The 18,798-nt window shown below is 40.3% G+C and overlaps 1 protein-coding gene across 1 annotated transcript; it reads right to left on the bottom strand.

Annotated features, from left to right (window-relative positions):
* Positions 1 to 9,891: 9,891 nt before the first annotated feature.
* On the bottom strand, positions 9,892 to 13,794 carry LOC117482482 (tubulin alpha-1B chain-like). Its single transcript, XM_034130568.1, has 4 exons — positions 13,750 to 13,794; positions 11,696 to 11,921; positions 11,450 to 11,598; positions 9,892 to 10,945 (listed from the first exon to the last, which is right to left on the bottom strand). The coding sequence occupies exons 1-4, from the start codon at positions 13,792 to 13,794 to the stop codon at positions 9,968 to 9,970; spliced, it is 1,398 nt and encodes a 465-aa protein (XP_033986459.1). The 3' UTR covers positions 9,892 to 9,967.
* Positions 13,795 to 18,798: the final 5,004 nt, after the last annotated feature.

The raw sequence follows: 18,798 nt of genomic DNA, 5'->3' as shown, positions 1-18,798 counted from the left end.
TACACACAATTATCAATCTTTAATTGCAAATAGAACATGATATTCAGTCTTAGTGTGTGTGTGCATCGAATATTTTTCAAGGCAAAGATACGTTAAACCCACTGCAGCCTTGCACTTCGCCAGGAGAGGTCGCTGTAACTGAAGCTTCGAGAAATGAACCTATTTCCGACACAATTGTCCAAGTGGTTCGATGCTTCATTCAAAGCTTCATTTTGCCATCACTACTTTTTTCCTTTAAAAACAATGTTCCGTTTAATCCTGTATGATCCAGTCTGAGTCTAGTGATGGTGATCTCCTGCCGTCTGTTCCTTTCTGCATAGATCTTTATTATTTAGTGGGAATGCTGTGACGGCCCCTAGGCCTTAGACTCAGGTCCCTGGTTAGCCACTCCCCAAATCAGGAGAGATTGCTGACACCTGATTTTGGTTGACTGCTCAGCTACAAGTATGGGTGCCTGAGCAGTCAGTCTCTCTCTCTTCTTGGGTTGCTTGGCTCTACTGGACCTTGGTTTGTTTGTGTTTGCTTTATATACTGATGCATGTTCACACACCCACACACTACACACATTAATGATTAACTGACTTCATAGTTAACTTAGTTTCTTTAAATAAATGCACTTTAATTGGACATGAACCATGTGTGGTCTCCTTCTTTTGTCCGTCCTTGAGCCAGGGCGTGACATGGGTCAAATTTTGACATACATTTTGTTGGTATGAATTTTCTGTGCTAATTTAGGTTGGAGTATCACACATGGATGTAGTTGTTGTGGAGAGCTTTATAATCTAGTTTGGGCCAGTTTTCTTTGAGGTAAATATGCTAAAATGTTTGGTGTGGCATGTGACTGGTGTTCTCCTCTGTGAGGCCAAGCAGCAGGTTCTAATAGAGAGTCTGTTGTCGGGGGTTGGGTTTAGTGTGACAGAGAAAGTGGCTAGAGCAGTTGTCTCGGGATCACGTCCATGGTTTCTTGTGGGGTCGCTGTGTATACAGTTGCCTTCCAGTACCACTGGGTTTCAGTGAATAAATACCCGCCACAAGTATCTGTACGAAGACTAGGTAAGAGTTTAGTCAGATAAGGGACATACTGTAATGAGTTAGTTGAGTATGGGGAGTCACCAGTTGTTGTTGTTGCCACTAGTTGCATAGTGTAAAGGTTTGGTGTATGTTACCTCAATTTGGTTATCTAGGTTGCTAGATTTTTGTGGTTTGATATGGCTAACATTGTGGAAGATTTTGTTCAGTGTCCCTCTGATGAGTTGTTGGAGCAATGTACAAAGGAGCAGTTGGTGAAGATTGCTCATTATTACTCCGTTGATGTTGATTCCAAACAAATAAAGGAAACCCTGAAAAGTATTATAAAAGCTCATTTGCTAGACTGTGCTGTACTGATGGACAGGGGAGGTAAGAGCGTTGTAACTAATTCTGTGTCTGGCTTAACATTTGAACAACAGAAAGAATTGTATATTCTTGAAAAAGAGGTGGAACAAATCAAATACAAAAAGGAACAAATTAAACTGGATTTGGAACTGCAGAAATTGGCTTTGATTAGGGCAGGTAAAATGTCTGCATCGGCTTTGAATGAGGAACTTGTAAGTTCACGCTTTGATGTTGCAAGTAATTTATTGTTGTTGCCAAAGTTTAATGAAAATGATATAGACACTTTTTTTTGTCTGTTTGAGCGTGTTGCTGATTCAAGGGGCTGGCCTGATGAGGACAGAACTTTAATGTTGCAGTGTGTGTTTACATCTTTGGTGAGCGTTATGATAGGAATGAATCTCAGAAAGCAGGATCTTTGTCCCCAAAGTTTGCACAGCATCCTAATGGCACAAGCAATGCCAATGTGTGTCATTATTACCATCAACAGGGTCATTGGAAAAAAGAATGTCCATTGCTAGAGGCGAAAAGCAACAATTTTCATGTGAAGTCAGTTGGTTTGGCTACAACTATTCATAATCCCAAAGTTGGTGAAACAGAAGTCTTGGCTCCATTGCAAATGCAGGTTAAGCCAATTGATATCTCAGAGGTTGAGTCGGGTTTTGCTCCGTTTATGTTTGACGGTTTTGTAACTCTAGTTGGGAGTGACAAGAAAGTTCAAGTCAGGATTTTGAGGGACTCAGGAGCTTTGAATACTTTTGTGAGGGAGGCCATCTTGCCTTTTTCTCCAGATTCAGACATGGGGCGCTGTGTTCCAGTTAGAGGGATTGGTCTGCAAACCTGCAAGTTAACTTAGTTTCTTTAAATAAATGCACTTTAATTGGACATGAACCATGTGTGGTCTCCTTCTTTTGTCCGTCCTTGAGCCAGGGCGTGACATTCCCACTATATGTTATGCTACGGACAAAATTCTTATTATTCCATCCAGTTATTTTGTCCATCTTCTCCTCCCACATTCAACATTGCAGAAACTCCGTTCAAACATCAAAACGTTCAGCTCGGTCGGGAATCGATGGCTATTACTTTTATCAATCATAACTTTCATAATTCCAGAGATACATCTCATAATTCATCACATTTTTAACATTTGAACTTTAACATTGCGCAGCTCGTTAAGGCAGAGTGCGTGATGTCACAGCTAGAGGGTAGGAAATCTTAAAATTTGCCTTCATATTTTTTTTTAAAACTGCCATAATTCCCAAACCCTACATTCCTGAGACATAATTGTTCATGAGAAACGTAGGAAAACATCTCGTAGCTTGAAAAATGACAAATAATTAAACAAAATGCCTCTTGAGGGCATGAAGTGACAAAAACGTTCAACATGCCTCCATTAAAGCCCATTGTAATTTCAGGCTGATATTTCCTCACAGCAGCAGCCGCACACCTTTAGTTAAACTGCCAAAAAGGCCACATTATTAACCCGAAAGTACACAAAAATTACACTGCAGATACTCAACTTCCTTGACATGCTTCACGTTTTGAAATTTCACAGATATCTGTTATCGTTCTTCCACACGTAATGGACCACGATGATGTCATCACTCCAACTGACAGCAGTCTAACTGTTCATTTCATACTCTCTCTCTCTCTCTCTCTGCCACACCGGTCCATGCCTCAACAGCTCTACGCCAAATCTGAAATCTCACCATATGCACGCATCCCTCGCCATAAAACACGATGTCCCTTTAACTCCTATGAAAATGTTCAAAAAGTGCTCAAAATTCACATGTGTGCTAACAGTCCAGCCGTGAAGACATCTACAAGACAGTTTTGAGATTTCTTCAAATGCCGTTGCCATGGCAACACAATGCTCGCCATGAAACACGGTTTCTCATAACTTCAGTGAAAATGCTTCAAACGGCCCAAAACTTCACAGGTTTGGTAACGATGCAGCCATCAACGCATCTAAGCGTATTATGGGGTGTCATCAAATGCCGTTGACATGGCGACAGATCATTCACCATCAAGTTAGTTCAAAAGTTTGCAGTTTAAATATTCTGCTGCTTTTCCAAGCCTTTTTACTTTCTTTTCTTCACTCATCACACATTCAAGCCCCCAGTGTTCATGTATCATTTCAATCTAAATTCTTCACTTTCTTCTTACACATTACATTGTCCTCCGCGACCCATTTCACCATGATGGCTTTCCTGGCCAGCATTTAGACTGAACAACATCCTCATGATGTTTTAGAGCAGTGGTAATTTATCTCATTCTTCCCTTGAAAAAATAACAAAAATCAAAATACTGTTAAAGAACCGGATCGATAAGCAATATTTGTAATTGTTTCAATTAGGCCTCATTATTTCACAGTGGCACACGATCATCTGCCAATACAAGCACTTCTGTTCATGTTCAATCCATAATAAAATATATAATGATATATATTTTTGTCTCGTTATTAGCAGAGAAAATGTAATGTTCGTACAACTATATACAATGAATTCAAACAATCTAAGTGGGAACGGGGTTAGGGGGGGCTCGAAAATATTTCCAATCACCCAAGGGGGGCCTGACTGAAAAAGGTTGGGAACCACTGTTTTAGAGGACTAGGGCCATATCCAAGCAGACACAATAGAGGTTCTACTGACACCTGTTGACCGATTGCTGTAGTGATGTTTGCACATGGTGCCCTCCAAAATACTTGAGTTTTGCTGCATTCCTTCATTGCAATGCAGCCTAGTCCCTACATGAGTCTCACATATTGGACAATTCTGTGAGGTCCCCGTCTTATACTTACTATAGATATAAGGAGAATATTATAACTCTTTGTATCTGTTCCAAATTGAAATGTTGGAAGGTAGCTTCAAGATATGAACCCAGATACCATCATGCATCACACAGTTAAGCAGAGGACACCAAGATGTTCTCAACCCTCCAAGTTGGTCTGCATTTAGATTGAACATTTCTGAGTTGAATTTGACCAAAACTGATTTTTTCTTTTGAGTAATAAATCAGAGTTCTTACTTAAATCTCAGATCTATGAAGAAAGTTCTGAAGGTTGTCATGAAAATAAATAAAATATATTTTAAGAAAAATCTGATTTCTGAGATTTTCTTGAAAAAAAAAATAGAAAATCTGAAAAAAAGGTTGAATTTTTTTATCAGAATTCTGACTTTCACTAGTAAAGAAAAAGTTGAGGTCTGACCAAAGTGATTTTTATCTGACTTTAAGTTTCACATGTTCCCACATGTTCCTAACCCTCTTCCATAGACGCTTCTTCCTCTCCATTCTTTGGTGTAAATAAATGCACTTGTGTTCACTTCCCCCCCGACTCTCTCAATGTTATTTGTTGTTGTGTGTTACTGTATCCATTGTTGTCCTAGAGCTTATTGGGGACGTAGCAGTAAAAAAAGAACTACATGCATTTAAAATTCATCTCAACTTAGTGCAGCTTCACTGGAGAGGAGAGGTCATTCATTTTAAGATTGAAAACTAAATAATGAGATTTTCACTTGTGTCCTCTTAGCTCTTTTATTAACAAGAAAAACTCCAACATTTTATTTACAGACATGTAAATGTGGCACTCATCTGACATCTTGAAAATAGAAACACAATTTATAACAAACTCAACCTGTTGAAAGCTTTTCTTTTTTATCACTTTTCTTTGAATGTGTTTTCTTTCCTTTTTCAAACTTTCATTAATGCATTCAACACTTTGAGACTTAGTCAAAACTAAAAGACCTATTCAACAAATATTTAGAGCAAAGTTTACATTTTCATGCAGAGAAATCTCAGTTGAGGTTAACAGAAATCCTCCTGAGCAGTGACAGCCTCCATGGCTAAACAGACCCAGGAAGGAGCCGGAAGAAAGTCCAACATCTACAGAACAACTCATGAGAAGATGTTCAAGCCCCACCCATCATGTTTGATTGACAGCTGATCTCTGCACAGTGAAGACATGAACAATCAGCTCTGATGGACACACGGTGAGTTTAAGAAGTAGAAGAGTTCCTCCAATGACTTCAGGCTATTTGAGTTTACAAAACTCAGCAGTGTCTCCATCATCACAATCAAGCTGAAGTCCAGCATGTAGTGGCTGAGTGAATGTGGTCTGCACTCTGTGGAGGAGAGTCATGGTTTCAGAGACGCTGTAGAAGGACAGAACACCTGCTCTGTGATCCAGGTACACTCCTACTCTGGAGGACAGAGGACCTGAGACGAGAGTGAGGATTCTGTTGTAAAGAAATGAATAGGGACCACGATTTGTCATTGTATTGCCATCTTATGGTCAGATCCTGGGTTGGACCGGCCACTGATGATGGCGATATTCATCACAAGTTGTCCATCAAGGCCTGCCTCGAACTCTTTTGTGTCATTTTGAAGCAAATGAAATGATAGGTTAGCGCATAAGAGATCATGAATTAGGTAGTTGCATACTTTTTAAACTGTCACTCTAATTCAGAGCCATTATTACCAGCTGCTAAAGCCACGCTGCTATTGTTTTCACCTTGTGAGTCTGCGTGTGTGTCATCATGGCAATACGGTCCTGAAGACACACAGAGGTGCTTTGAGTACTTTGCCTAGTGTTCAAATGCATGTGGACAGATTTATGCAAGTTTTAGTGTTCCTTCTCATCTTTTTTGCAGGTTCCATATAATATTTGAACTGGTTCAGTGAAGAGCACAAGCTACTTGTCAAATTTTACAAAAAAAACAAAACAATCACAATAGTAACCAAAGTATTTGTACAATACAAATACCATACCTAACAGGTCTTCCCGCAGGTTTTTCTAGATATAAAACACTGCATGAAATGAGCAACTCTCTGCCTCTACTGCTGTGTTCCCTCTCACAGAACTATCCACAGTTCAAAGGATGCTCCTTTTGGTCAAACTTCAAGGTTTCAGTGAAATATCTCGAGCCAAGAAGATTTACATTCAGAATGTATTCTGCTCATCAAAAACACAATTGGGATTAAAACAAACTAAAAAAGGTGTTGTTTTGTATTCCTTGATGAGAAATGGAGAGATCTAGATGATGGCTTCTCTGGGTCCTTGTTAGTTATTCTTTTGTTCCCACTCTAAGTTCTTATTGCATAGATGTCTTTGATGTGGTAAACACTCCAAGAAACCAATACAATTCACTTTGATGGTTCATCAAAGGATCTCTCTGCTCTAGATCTTTGCTAACATACATTTATATTGTTAGATAATCAAATGATTTTCCATTTGCTCTTCCTGCCAAACAGGTTCAGGTCTAGGGTGCGTCTTTTGAAATGTATGAATTGGGTGTCGTCAGCGTAGCAGTGGTATGAAAACCATGCGGGCTAATGACAGATCCGAGCGAGTTTGTGTACAAGGAGAAGAGGAGGGGACCAAGAACAGAGCCCTGAGGGACACCTGTAGTTAATTGACAAGGGTCGGACACTCTCCGAGTTACCCTGTAGGTACGGTCTTTGAGGTATGAGGTGAGGAGGGAAAGTGCAGAGCCTGAAACTCCAAATTCTTGGAGAGTGTGAAGGAGGATCTGATGGTTCACCGTGTCGAATACAGCAGACAGGTCCAACAGGATGATGACAGAGGAGAGGGAGGCTGCTTTAGCCGTGTGCAGTTCCTCAGAGACAGCAAGGAGAGCAGTTTCTGTGGAGTGACCTGCCTTGAAACCAGACTGGTGCGGATCCACAAGATGGTAAACTGCCTTCCCTGCCCTCATGTCTCATGGTTACCTCTCTTGAAGGGCCCAAACACCATAATGATATGCATGGTCATCCTTCTCAACATTGGCCTGGCCATTCTCTTCGTACACATTTTGTCATGAGACATCGTCCACCTCAGGTCATTAATAAACAAATCAAATGTGATTAAAATAACACAGTATACAAACTTGAGGGAATAGGGAGTCTACTCAAATACAAATGGTGTTTTAATCTGCAGGTCACCACTCTACAGAAGTGTTGGAGAGAGACGCCTCGTCCTCAGTTAGGACCAGAGATAAGAAAAGAAGAAGAAGCCTCACGCAGATGGCCGCAGCTTTTCTAAAGGTTGTTGCTGGTGTGACTGTGAGGCTATGTGAAGCTCCTCTCTTTCCAGAGGATTGACAAACTGAAGGACATGAACCTGATTCAGAACGTCTGCATATGAAGATGTTTGCATGTTAAAGTCGGGGCTGGATGGTAGAGTATGTCCTCCGTGCTTACACTGGAGAAGCAGCGCTAAAGAAGTCACATCTTTGCAAAAGAAAAGGATTTTGAACCCTTCATTGGCACACACTGGCTGATTAGACCTGAACGATCATTACACTTTGTCACAAGACGTGTTTGTATTATGAAGAATGTTAATAACATACAAACTGAATATTCTCTCCACTGTGCCTTAAACTTGATTGAGACACTGCAGCAGACGTGTGAAGATTACTGGTATTATTGTTTTAATATCTGCAAGTTTCAACAGAAAACTGCAATCCAACATTAAGCCAGTCTTTTTGTTTTCATCTTGCTGCTGCTCTGTCTCTTCAGACTCCAAAGCATGTCCAGTTACATTTCAGCTAATTGCATTTGAGACTGTGGTGTACTACACTGTGGAACTTTCTCTTTTCACTGGGATTTATATGCATTATTGTCAATTAGCTGCTTTGGTTTGGGAGCTGTAGAAAAGGGGGCAATAGGAAGCTTATGAGAGTCACAGTACTGTATGTTCCTGTTGGGTTTTAAATGAGAGCTGTGTATGTTTTTGTATTGTAGAATTCATTTTGTTTTTCTGTTTTAATGACATTAAATATCTGCTTAATGTCAAGAAAAAGCATTTATTTGTAACCGAACATGGTGAATGATTACAGAACTGAAAATAAAAAAACGTTTACAACACCTGTGAAAACACTCATCTCCTTACAACACTATGTAGCCCTTTTCAATGTTGGCTTTACATGGTTCCTAATGTATTGCTTTCAGTTTCATTCATTTTCCAGTCTGGGAACAGCAGAACTAAGTCTTTTGAAACACCACCTGTCTGCCAGCATGAGAGCCCCACCCCCGCCTCACTACTATCCCTCCCTTGGGCCAGAGTGAATACCACACCCTATTTGCAGTGGCGTTTTTATATGTACAAAAGTGGTGGGGCACAAAAAACTTAGATGTCTATATATAAGCTTCTGCAGTGACGTGCAGTGAGGTTCATGGCTGCTGAGGCACTGGCACTGACTCTTCAGGTTTACAAATCTTATATTTTGACCTAAACCAAAATATAATATTATTTTCAAAAGGTTTTTTGTCTGATGCTTCGATTAATTTTAAACAGACAGTTCAACAAAAGGATACCCAAAAAATGTAATTTGATCATTTAAATATTGAATTGTTCTCTCTAAGTAAGATCCCATTTTCAAAAAATTGCGGTCTTACCTTGACTTGAAGATGAAGTCCATTTTCCTATCCTTCTGGACAAAAAATTCTATAACTTTTTTGTAAAAGTCCTCCTTATCATCTTGTAGTTTCAAAAGTCTATCATAAATCTAATCGATAGATTTATGATTCGAAAATGATAAAAGTAGGGTAGACATGTGGATATTATCCGGCTGAACAAAACGTGCATTTATCTAACAGGTACGTTTCCCACAGATCTTATTTCAAGCTATTTTCTAAAATCCTATAGAGAAACCTCATTGCTTTTTTGCAGCTTACTTCCTGGTTTTAGGACGCGTCACTGCAGCTCTCGTCTCCTCTTATTATACATCCATGCTCTTCACACACCACACTTTTCGCGGCACACGTACTTACAGCCAATCAGCTCTGAATGATGTGAGATGACGTATGGTGGGGATGGCAGCTCTGTGCCCCTATGGTGTTTTTTTTTTTGCCACACACATTACATTGAAAAATACTCTGAGCATGCGCAGTGTAGTTTTTACAGTCACCGTTCACTTTGAAAAGGTGGGGCATGATCAGGTTTTGTCCCACATGGCTCAAAACGGCACTGTAGACACTAATTAGAAGAACACAGACTAAAACAGCAATGTACAGACGAATCAGATGATTAAACATGACCTTAAAATATATTTTATATATTTTTTTATTTCTTTTTTTGCATCTCTTTCCATTTTTTGTAATCATTATGTGTAATACTTTCTGCTGACACTAGGTGGGGCTGTGCCCCACCTGCCCCTAATGACCAGTCGCCACTGCCTATTTGAGATCAGGCCGGGGTTAGGACTCTGTTCTTCTCACGTAAAGCACAAATCCAATCTTAAATAAGTCAATGTAAGATATGCAAATGGTACTCTTGAATCATCTGATGTTGAGAAATCATGTAGTGATTAATCTAGCATTTAACTAGATTGCCATGCCTGGTGTGTTCAGAGAACAGATATATACATGTTAAACACCACTGCCTCCAAGTGACTGAATTGAGCAATAGCATCTGTGTGAAAACATTTTTGATTGAACTGAGCACGTGAATACATACAACAACCCATCTAGGCAGATAGGTCATGTTTAACAGTGTATTCATTGACGAGAGGAAAGCATAGGTTCAGGTTCAGTCAATGAACAACTTTATTTTCTTGACATTAATAAAACAGCATGGATCAGAGATCAATAAAGCTTTCTAATACTCCTCTCCTTCCTCATCCTCATCTCCCAGGCTATCAGCTCCAACCTCCTCGTAATCTTTCTCCAGTGCGGCCATGTCCTCTCTGGCCTCAGAGAACTCTCCCTCCTCCATACCCTCACCCACATACCAGTGCACAAAGGCACGCTTAGCGTACATCAGATCAAACTTGTGGTCCAGCCGAGCCCAGGCCTCTGCAATAGCAGTGGTGTTGCTCAGCATGCACACAGCCCTCTGGACCTTGGCCAGGTCTCCACCAGGAACTACAGTGGGCGGCTGGTAGTTGATGCCCACCTTGAAACCAGTGGGGCACCAGTCCACAAACTGGATGGAGCGCTTGCTTTTGATGGTGGCAATGGCAGCGTTCACGTCTTTGGGAACGACATCACCACGATACAAAAGGCAGCAGGCCATGTATTTACCGTGGCGTGGGTCGCATTTCACCAACTGATTGGCTGGCTCGAAGCAGGAATTAGTGATTTCTGCCACTGAGAGCTGCTCATGGTAAGCTTTCTCTGCAGAAATAACAGGGGCATAGGTGGCCAGAGGGAAGTGGATACGGGGGTAGGGCACCAAGTTGGTCTGGAACTCTGTCAGATCAACATTGAGGGCACCATCAAAACGAAGGGAGGCAGTGATGGAGGACACAAGTTGACTCATCAACCTGTTCAGGTTTGTGTAAGAGGGACGCTCGATATCAAGGTTTCTACGGCAGATATCATAAATAGCCTCATTATCAACCATGAAGGCACAGTCAGAGTGCTCCAGGGTGGTGTGGGTGGTCAGGATGGCGTTGTAGGGCTCCACCACAGCGGTGGACACCTGGGGAGCTGGGTAGACGGAGAACTCCAGTTTGGACTTCTTGCCGTAGTCGACGGACAGACGCTCCATCAGCAGGGAGGTGAAACCAGAGCCGGTGCCCCCTCCGAAGCTGTGGAACACCAGGAAACCCTGAAGACCGGTGCACTGGTCGGACTGAAAGAAAAAGAGAAAATCATGAAATAATAATAAATGTATTTATATAATACAAAGACAGCAGTGCCAAGGGTTCACAGCTAATGATAAAAAAGTGGACAGCATGTAAACATATAGATTCAATGAAAACAGATCAGAGATAAGAGGGTGCCATACCATGGAGGGCTTTGAATGCGATCAGGAGGATCTTAAACTGAATTCTGCAGGGTGGAGGAAGCCGATGCAAGTGGGCCAGAATCGGGGAAATATGCTCACTTTGAAAGAGTGATACCAGATTGGTATGTCTTGTGTTTGTCTAAAACACTGTACAGCTCTACATTTTAAAACATATACTTCACATATTTATTATTAGTTATGACACTTGGCTTTTGCAATACTTATTTTTGCCATTCACCACAATATGATTGCATACTCCTTGTATTTGAAAACCTACTTAGCAATAAACTGATTCATCTCCATTTAATACTCTTCAGCAAAATTGACTTCTGTTCTAAATGTACTGACCAGCTTTCGGATTCTGTCCATCACCAGGTCGATGACCTCCTTGCCGATGGTGTAGTGTCCTCGGGCGTAGTTGTTGGCAGCATCCTCCTTGCCAGTGATCAGCTGCTCAGGGTGGAACAGCTGGCGGTAAGTCCCCGTGCGCACCTCATCTAAGGGTAATGAGCATTACATTATTGAAGGTTTTGAATGACAGAGGGGGGGAAAGGTTTATGATACTTTTATCATTTATAATGAATGAGAATGTACCGATGACAGTGGGCTCCAGGTCAACAAACACTGCTCTGGGGACGTGCTTTCCAGCTCCAGTCTCACTGAAGAAGGTGTTGTAGGAATCGTCCACTCCTCCTGAGATGTTCTGGTCACCAGGCTTCCTGCCGTCCGGCTGGATCCCATGTTCCAGGCAGTAAAGCTCCCAGCAGGCATTGCCAATCTGCACACCAGCCTGACCAACGTGGATTGAGAGGCACTCACGCTGTAAAAGGGAAAAAAGGTTGTTAAGAAACTATCATAAAAGGAAGCCTAGTGGCTGATTCTTGTGCAAAAACATGTGTGTAACATACATTCTAGTGGCATATCACCACATGTGGGAGGACTGCTCTATTACTATTTTAATAAGAACCAAACATCATATCATGATTTAAGTCACCTGACGCACACATTTGTCATCTGAACAGAAAGACAGTTATAATTCAAAACAAAAAGAGGCTAAATACTGTTTATACGTCAAATACCGAAAGCACAATGACGCAGTTGTTGGCAGACAGGTGGCACGATTGGACGTGAATGTGGGCCAGTGTTAAGAGAGGAGACTACGCATTTACATTTTCTGCAACTGTCTCACACGGATTGCGCCACTGCCACACCCCTTTAGGAGACTAGTGGCGTGGCAGGCCAGAAAGTAAACACACATAATAATCATCTAATTCGACCTAAATAAAGAAAAAATTGGAACCATGTCTCTCATCTCTCTAATGTGAAGACATTAGAGAAAACACGCGGGTTTGCTATCCTGGCTCCAAAATGGTGGAATGAGCTCCCCATTGACATCAGGACAGCAGAAAGCTTACACATCTTCCGGCGCAGACTGAAGACTCATCTCTTTCGACTTCACTTTGAGCAATAACATTACTAACAAAGCACTTACTAACAAAGGACTGGCTTATCTAAAGCCAGTTGAGTAGCACTTGAAATGTGTTGGCTCTATGAAACCTGATGTACTTGTAGGATTCTGTTTTCTTCAAGTTTGTATCTTCTTGGTCGAATGCACTTATTGTAAGTCGCTTTGGATAAAAGCGTCAGCTAAATGCGATGTAATGTAAAGACACTAAACCGAGGTCGACACAAATCCGTCGCAGGAAAAAGAACTCTCGCGAGATTTGGGGAGACAGAGCGTTCATTTTATTTAAATGTCGGCAGCGAGTAATCATTTCAGACAGTACGTTGGAAAAACGCCCTGGTTCACTGAAATTCGGGAAAAAATGTTTTATCTGTGTTAATATCATGTTTTAAATATGAAACCTTTAAACCTGGCCACTAATGAGACAGGAAGTATATGTATTTCCAACAATTTGCGCCGATTGTAAATGCTTCACTTCAACATCTTGACTGTGCCGTCGAGTTACACTTAATTTACCAACACCACAGTTAAAACGACTTATTAATGACGAAGCTTGATTTACCAGCTTACACCGCAACATTTTTGTTTCACTATAAAAATGATGAGTCTTCTTTGAACAAAATTCCTGTTCAAAGCGGAATCACCCCACCTAAGAACGTCAGTCCCATGGATGTACTGGGAAAACGTGGTTATTGCTGAACATTAATAAATAGACGTAGTAGAATAATACAACACATGCATATTACTATACAAGAACGTTTAGCAAATAAGATAATAAGAAAAAAAGATTGGCATATTCCGACTTTTGACGTTCATATTTGAATTACGATAAATATATATATATATATTTAAGTCATTTTCAAACATATCTTTGTCTGACATGAGTAATATTGTCATTGTTTATTGGTAAATATCATTCATTGTATCAACTGCAGGAAATAGTAAGCCCCCCTTTTATATTCTTTATAACTGACTCTGACAATAGCTTGTTTATTATTGTTTTAAATTATGCAATTTTTTTCTCTTTTGTATCTTTATGCGTAGTAAGAACGTAACTATTTATTTCAATGTAAGATTTTTTATTAAATCTCAATTGGTATTATGCATTATGCAATTTGTGTTGCTGCACTATCAGGTCCAGAGGGCACCACTGCACTACTTCATCACAACATTGCATCTTTACCTTTGCCCTCTTGCTCGATAAAGTATTGTGGGTCAGAATAGCCATATACATATGCTGGCTTCCATACTGCAATATGCAGTAGGGCAGACTTGTAGGTTTTGCTTAATGACTTAATCTGTTTCTGGCATACCAAATGGTACAGTTGTATGGTTAAGGGAACCCACAGTAATCTCATTGTTCTCCATTGTATTCTGTCCAGTTTTTGTGTAGTACTTTTAACTGCTGCTTAATAAAGCATGTAATCATAATCAATCCTCATCACAGCCCAGTATATGTGTAATGATGTGTTTTTTAAAGCTTACCATTCAAAACCAAAGAAACACCTTACAAAATAAAGCACATTTAATGTCAATATTATATATATATACTGTATATAATATAATTAGTGTGAATGCTGTGCCACAGCATTCCACTATAGCACTTCGATACTTTATTCTTCCCCTTATTATTTCACCAATACTTTGGCTCTCCATAACTTCAGCTTATTTTCAGCTACAGAAACCATTCAAATATTAAACTATTCAGCCTTTTCAGGAATCGATGGGAAACCTTCAACTTTTTAAAAATATTTTATACTTTTTGAAATATTCAGCTTTTTAAACTCTTTTTTTAACATGGAAGTCAATGGGAGATGCCTTCAAATCCTCTTTTCCTACACCTTGCGCCAAATGCTACTCCTTCCACATACTTTCAGCTAGACACTTCATTCCAACTTTCAAATGATCACAACACCTTCAGCTATTACATTCTTACTCATTTTTGATATCTTTTACACTTTTTGAGATATTTAACTTAGTTTGGAAAAAATATTAAACAAAATGCCTCTTGAGGGCATGAAGAGACAAAAATTCCACCTTGCTCCCAATTGATTCCCATGTTAAATCTTTCCGGAACTTTCTTCAGAACAGAGAGAAGTACACTTTAGACAAACTGCTCCCATCTCCACATTTTAAACACAAAACCAAAAAACCCAACATATATCAGTTCATTGGGGTTCCCTGATGCTCACGGTCCGGAAACTTTTTGATAGGAGCCATCGATTTTGAACAGGTGGCAAAATTGTCAAATATAATCCTCAATGCATTCTTAATGGAACTCAGTGCTGCAGTTGGTAAATCGTCATAAGTCGTCACCATGGTAACCTTTGATCTCTGGGTTTACACACACAGGTGTTTGTAAACATTCATTCACTACTACTTACATTTAATATCTTTATTTAACTCCTTCAGCCTAATTTCAGCTGCAGGAACCATTCAAATATCAAACTATTCAGCCTTTCTAGTTAACTAGGCTATAAACAAATATAGCCTAGTTAACTAAGGTAGGCTACTAGCTAATTGATAAGTTAGCTCAAGGTTTAGCTAAGGCAATGTATCATGGGCATACAGGCTAATGTAGCCTACTGTGCTTAAGGGTAGACACTAAAGGTGAATACACTAAAATGTGTATCTAATAACATCATCACAATTACCATATTGATATGCAAATTAGGCGTTAACTAGTACACTAGTAATAAAGTACTATCTCATTTCTTATCTTATCTTAATTAAAATGGGCTAATTTGCATGCAGTTACCAAGGCATTGCAGGTTAAAAGGATAAAACTAAAAACAAACAAAAAAACACATCACCTCACAACTTCCCCAGATACTTACTTACGTCAAGTCAGTATTTTCCCCTGAAATGTTATGTTTAAATGCAGATTAGCTTTAAATCTATAGATACATTCAGACATGGTAATAAAACAAACACCATTTATATGTATTTTTTGGAAGTTTTCTTTCCATTAGAGCAGGGGTGGGGAACCTTTTTCCTCTCGAGGGCCATTTCAATTTTTTCAACATCCTCCGAGGACCGTACAAATTATTGACCTCTCCTTAAATCACAGCCCATTCATTTGGCCTTTCTTTCATGCTGTGCAAAGATATATGGACACAAGATGTGTGCAAATGTAATTAGTTTCCTATCCATGTGAACATGATTTAAGTGGGGGGGGGGGGACCTAACCTCCTCTCTGGGGGGGAGATTTTTTTGTGTTGAAGTTAAAAGCATCAATCTGGTGCACTTTGAGAGCAACATGAAGAGCTCTATGGATACATCTCTCAACATCCATATGAAACAGAACTGGAAGCAGATTTTATTTTTTCTTTATGGATATTTTACAAATCACTCCCCTTTCAAACTGTACTCTTGTTTATTAACAACTTTTTTTTACTGTCATATAGTATTTTATACCTGTTTACTTTATTCTCTTGTGTTTTTATAACTATAATGATCATATAAAGATGTGCCTTTACCTCACTGGTTGGAGAAAAAGCTTCTTATATTCGTTAGCATAGCTAGCTAACCAGATGCTAATAACAACAAAGTTATTGACCGTATGATCAGTATGACAGATGAGCAGATCGCCACTGGGCTTACAACTAAAGACACAGCCACGCAGAAACTGCGGCATGTGTACGGCTCCTTATCTGAAGTGCCGGAGCCGCGTTCTGGTGCTCTCTAAGCGTCAGCATGAAGAGCAGCTGATTTGAAAAAACAAACTCGAGAGACGGCTGAGTGACCGCGGTGCAGAATCGCTGTATAGTTTAAATCTCCTAACAATGTTGTCCATTTTAGACACAGGCCTATTATATTTACAGCCCTTAATAACATTCATTTTCTGGGCTCAATATGTGTCTTGGCCGTTTTCGTTGTGATCGCTAAATTCACCTTGTTTATAATATTATCACCGTTCCAAGCAAACGAGGGCTTTTGTTTTGAAATCACTTCCGCGAGTTTCGCCCCCGCCCCTCGCTCCAATGAGCATTAGACCATTTAGTAAGGTAAAACAACAAAAACAAAAAGGCCTCTCAGATGCTCTTCCGCTAACTTGTGTAATAAAGAAAAACAAAGGGCGACACCATCTGGTCACAACTTTAAATATTTGACCATGTTTATGTGCAAATGAAGAACCTTTTTCCTTAAGTCAGACTCTTTTCTTTTCTGACTTTATGGGTATTTCACTTTATATTAAAGGTGGGGTAGGTCATTTTGGAGAAACCAGCTCGAGTGCGCTGGAATTTGAAAATACACAGCCGGAAAAAATCTGCCACTTCCTTACAGAGCCCCTCCTCCAACACACACGAACGTGCACATGACCAATGAGGGCACGAGATAAGTTTGTGCACAGATGGAAGGCTGACAGGCAGGTAGGCCATCCAGTTATTTTAGCCGGGCCGGCTCAGATGAATGGTCGTGCTTTTTTCAGTACTACGGCTTCCACAGATGACATTTTTGTATGGATTTTTTGTAAAAGCACTTAAGATATTCATTGCTATCGGGATGTTAAGAGCATTCCATGGAATATAACAAGTGTATCTCGAGCCGGTTTCTCAAACTTACCTACCCCACCTTTAAATACATAGCAATAAGAGTGCAGAACATCTAATACACTTCACTATGAATCCAGAACAATACAATTGCAGGAGTATGGATAAAGCCAGATGTTTGCATGCATTTTGAGCCGATTTGGGCAGAATCCAGCAGAGTGGATCGTGCTGTTCATCCTATGTAATCTATATGTATAGAAAAAAAGTCTAAATATTTAAGATAAAGCTGTGAAACAATCTCAATAATTGGCAGCAAAAATGTAAGGTTTTTTTAATGCATAAAAGGATACATGTTGAGAAGTTATAATATCTTAAGAGAAGAGCTTGAATATTAAAAAATACAAACTCTTGTGGCTCCTTCCTGTCTTCCTACTGGGTCTTCTAAACAATGAACACCCGCAACTTGGAAGAAATAAAGTTGGGTTTTATGCGTTCTAATATTGCAATGCAAACCCATGATGTAATGACAATAATTAAGAATAATTTAGTCATTGAATGCTCATTTCAGTAGATTTAATCAAACAAAACATAAACATATTGGACATGGCCTCAAGACTGTAACCTCTTCACATTCTGTTGAAATAGTCAATTACTAGCCATATCTCACACATTGCTGTTTTGAATCACTAATATGTGGATGACAGTTGAACTGGATGATGTAACATGTATGCCATCTGCTGGAAAGAAGACGTATCGCTCTGTTGGCGTTGTTTAGACAACAAAAACAGAATGAAGCTCTCATACCATAAACAATCTTTGAGTCCAGACCCCGTCCTGCAGAGAGCACACAACCCAACAGCACGTTGATGGCCTAGCATCACTTTACAAAACGTTTGCATTAAGACACTTATGGCGCATTTCCACCACACGGTCGGCCTCGGCCACACTCGGTACTGCTTGGCCGCGTTGGGCCTTAACAGGGCCGGCTCACTTCATGCTGCGCTTCCATTACAGTTTAGGAACTGGGGTAGTTACTATAGTAACGCAGTGTAGGCGGAGCCGTGACGTCATCTTCAATGAGAACCCCAGAAAAACAACACAGCCGTTAGCTGTTAGCACTCAGAGCTCACAGCTCCTCATATATGTTCAGAAACTGGACAAAAGTTAAACAAGTACACACCACAGACTGCCTGTGTCATGGTGAATACAGTCGCTGCTTTATTTATGTCTGTATAGGCCGTTGTTGTGAGTGTGGACGGTCGGAGTATATACTGCGTTAGCTTAGCCAATCTCCATCTAGAAAACACGCATTTTAAAAGGTTTTTCGCCTGCCGTCTGTCTGCAAACTTGCCAAAGCATTAATTCATGGTTTTTACTAACCGGTATCAGTATGTTGTTACTTCGTCATCATTTTTTAAACGTGTATTACAATTAAATCACGGTCAAATATGTCCATCTTGTTGTAGTTGTAGCCCCCTTGCCAGCGATCCTCTCTCTAGTTTAGCATACTCAGCCCGACTCAGCCCTGTTTGTTGGCCCCGATAGAACCATCATTTTGTCGGGCCAGAAAAGAGGTGAAAAAGTGGCCCCGGGCCGGGCCAGGCCGTGACTAGGCCTAGTGGAAGCGCAACCAAAAACAGGCACGGCACGCTTAAACCGCGCTCCGCGCCATGGTGGAAATGCGCCATAAGACTAGCTGGTCCCTTGTAAAGGTGAGTCCACCTTAAATGAGCAGTGGG

This window comes from Trematomus bernacchii, unplaced genomic scaffold (genome assembly GCF_902827165.1).
Source record: "Trematomus bernacchii unplaced genomic scaffold, fTreBer1.1, whole genome shotgun sequence".
In the NCBI taxonomy this organism is placed as follows: Eukaryota; Metazoa; Chordata; class Actinopteri; order Perciformes; family Nototheniidae; genus Trematomus; species Trematomus bernacchii.
This window is presented reverse-complemented; position numbering and strand designations above follow the sequence as displayed.

Bases quoted from the DNA above. Each gene is read 5' to 3' on its own strand.
- LOC117482482 (XM_034130568.1), bottom strand. From the start codon at position 13,794: ATGGCTATTCTGACCCACAATACTTTATCGAGCAAGAGGGCAAAG. The intron at 11,922-13,749 runs GTAAAGATGCAA...TCCCTTTTACAG, and splicing joins TATCGAGCAAGAGGGCAAAG to CGTGAGTGCCTCTCAATCCA. The intron at 10,946-11,449 runs GTCAGTACATTT...TTTTTCTTTCAG, and splicing joins TGGACAGAATCCGAAAGCTG to TCCGACCAGTGCACCGGTCT.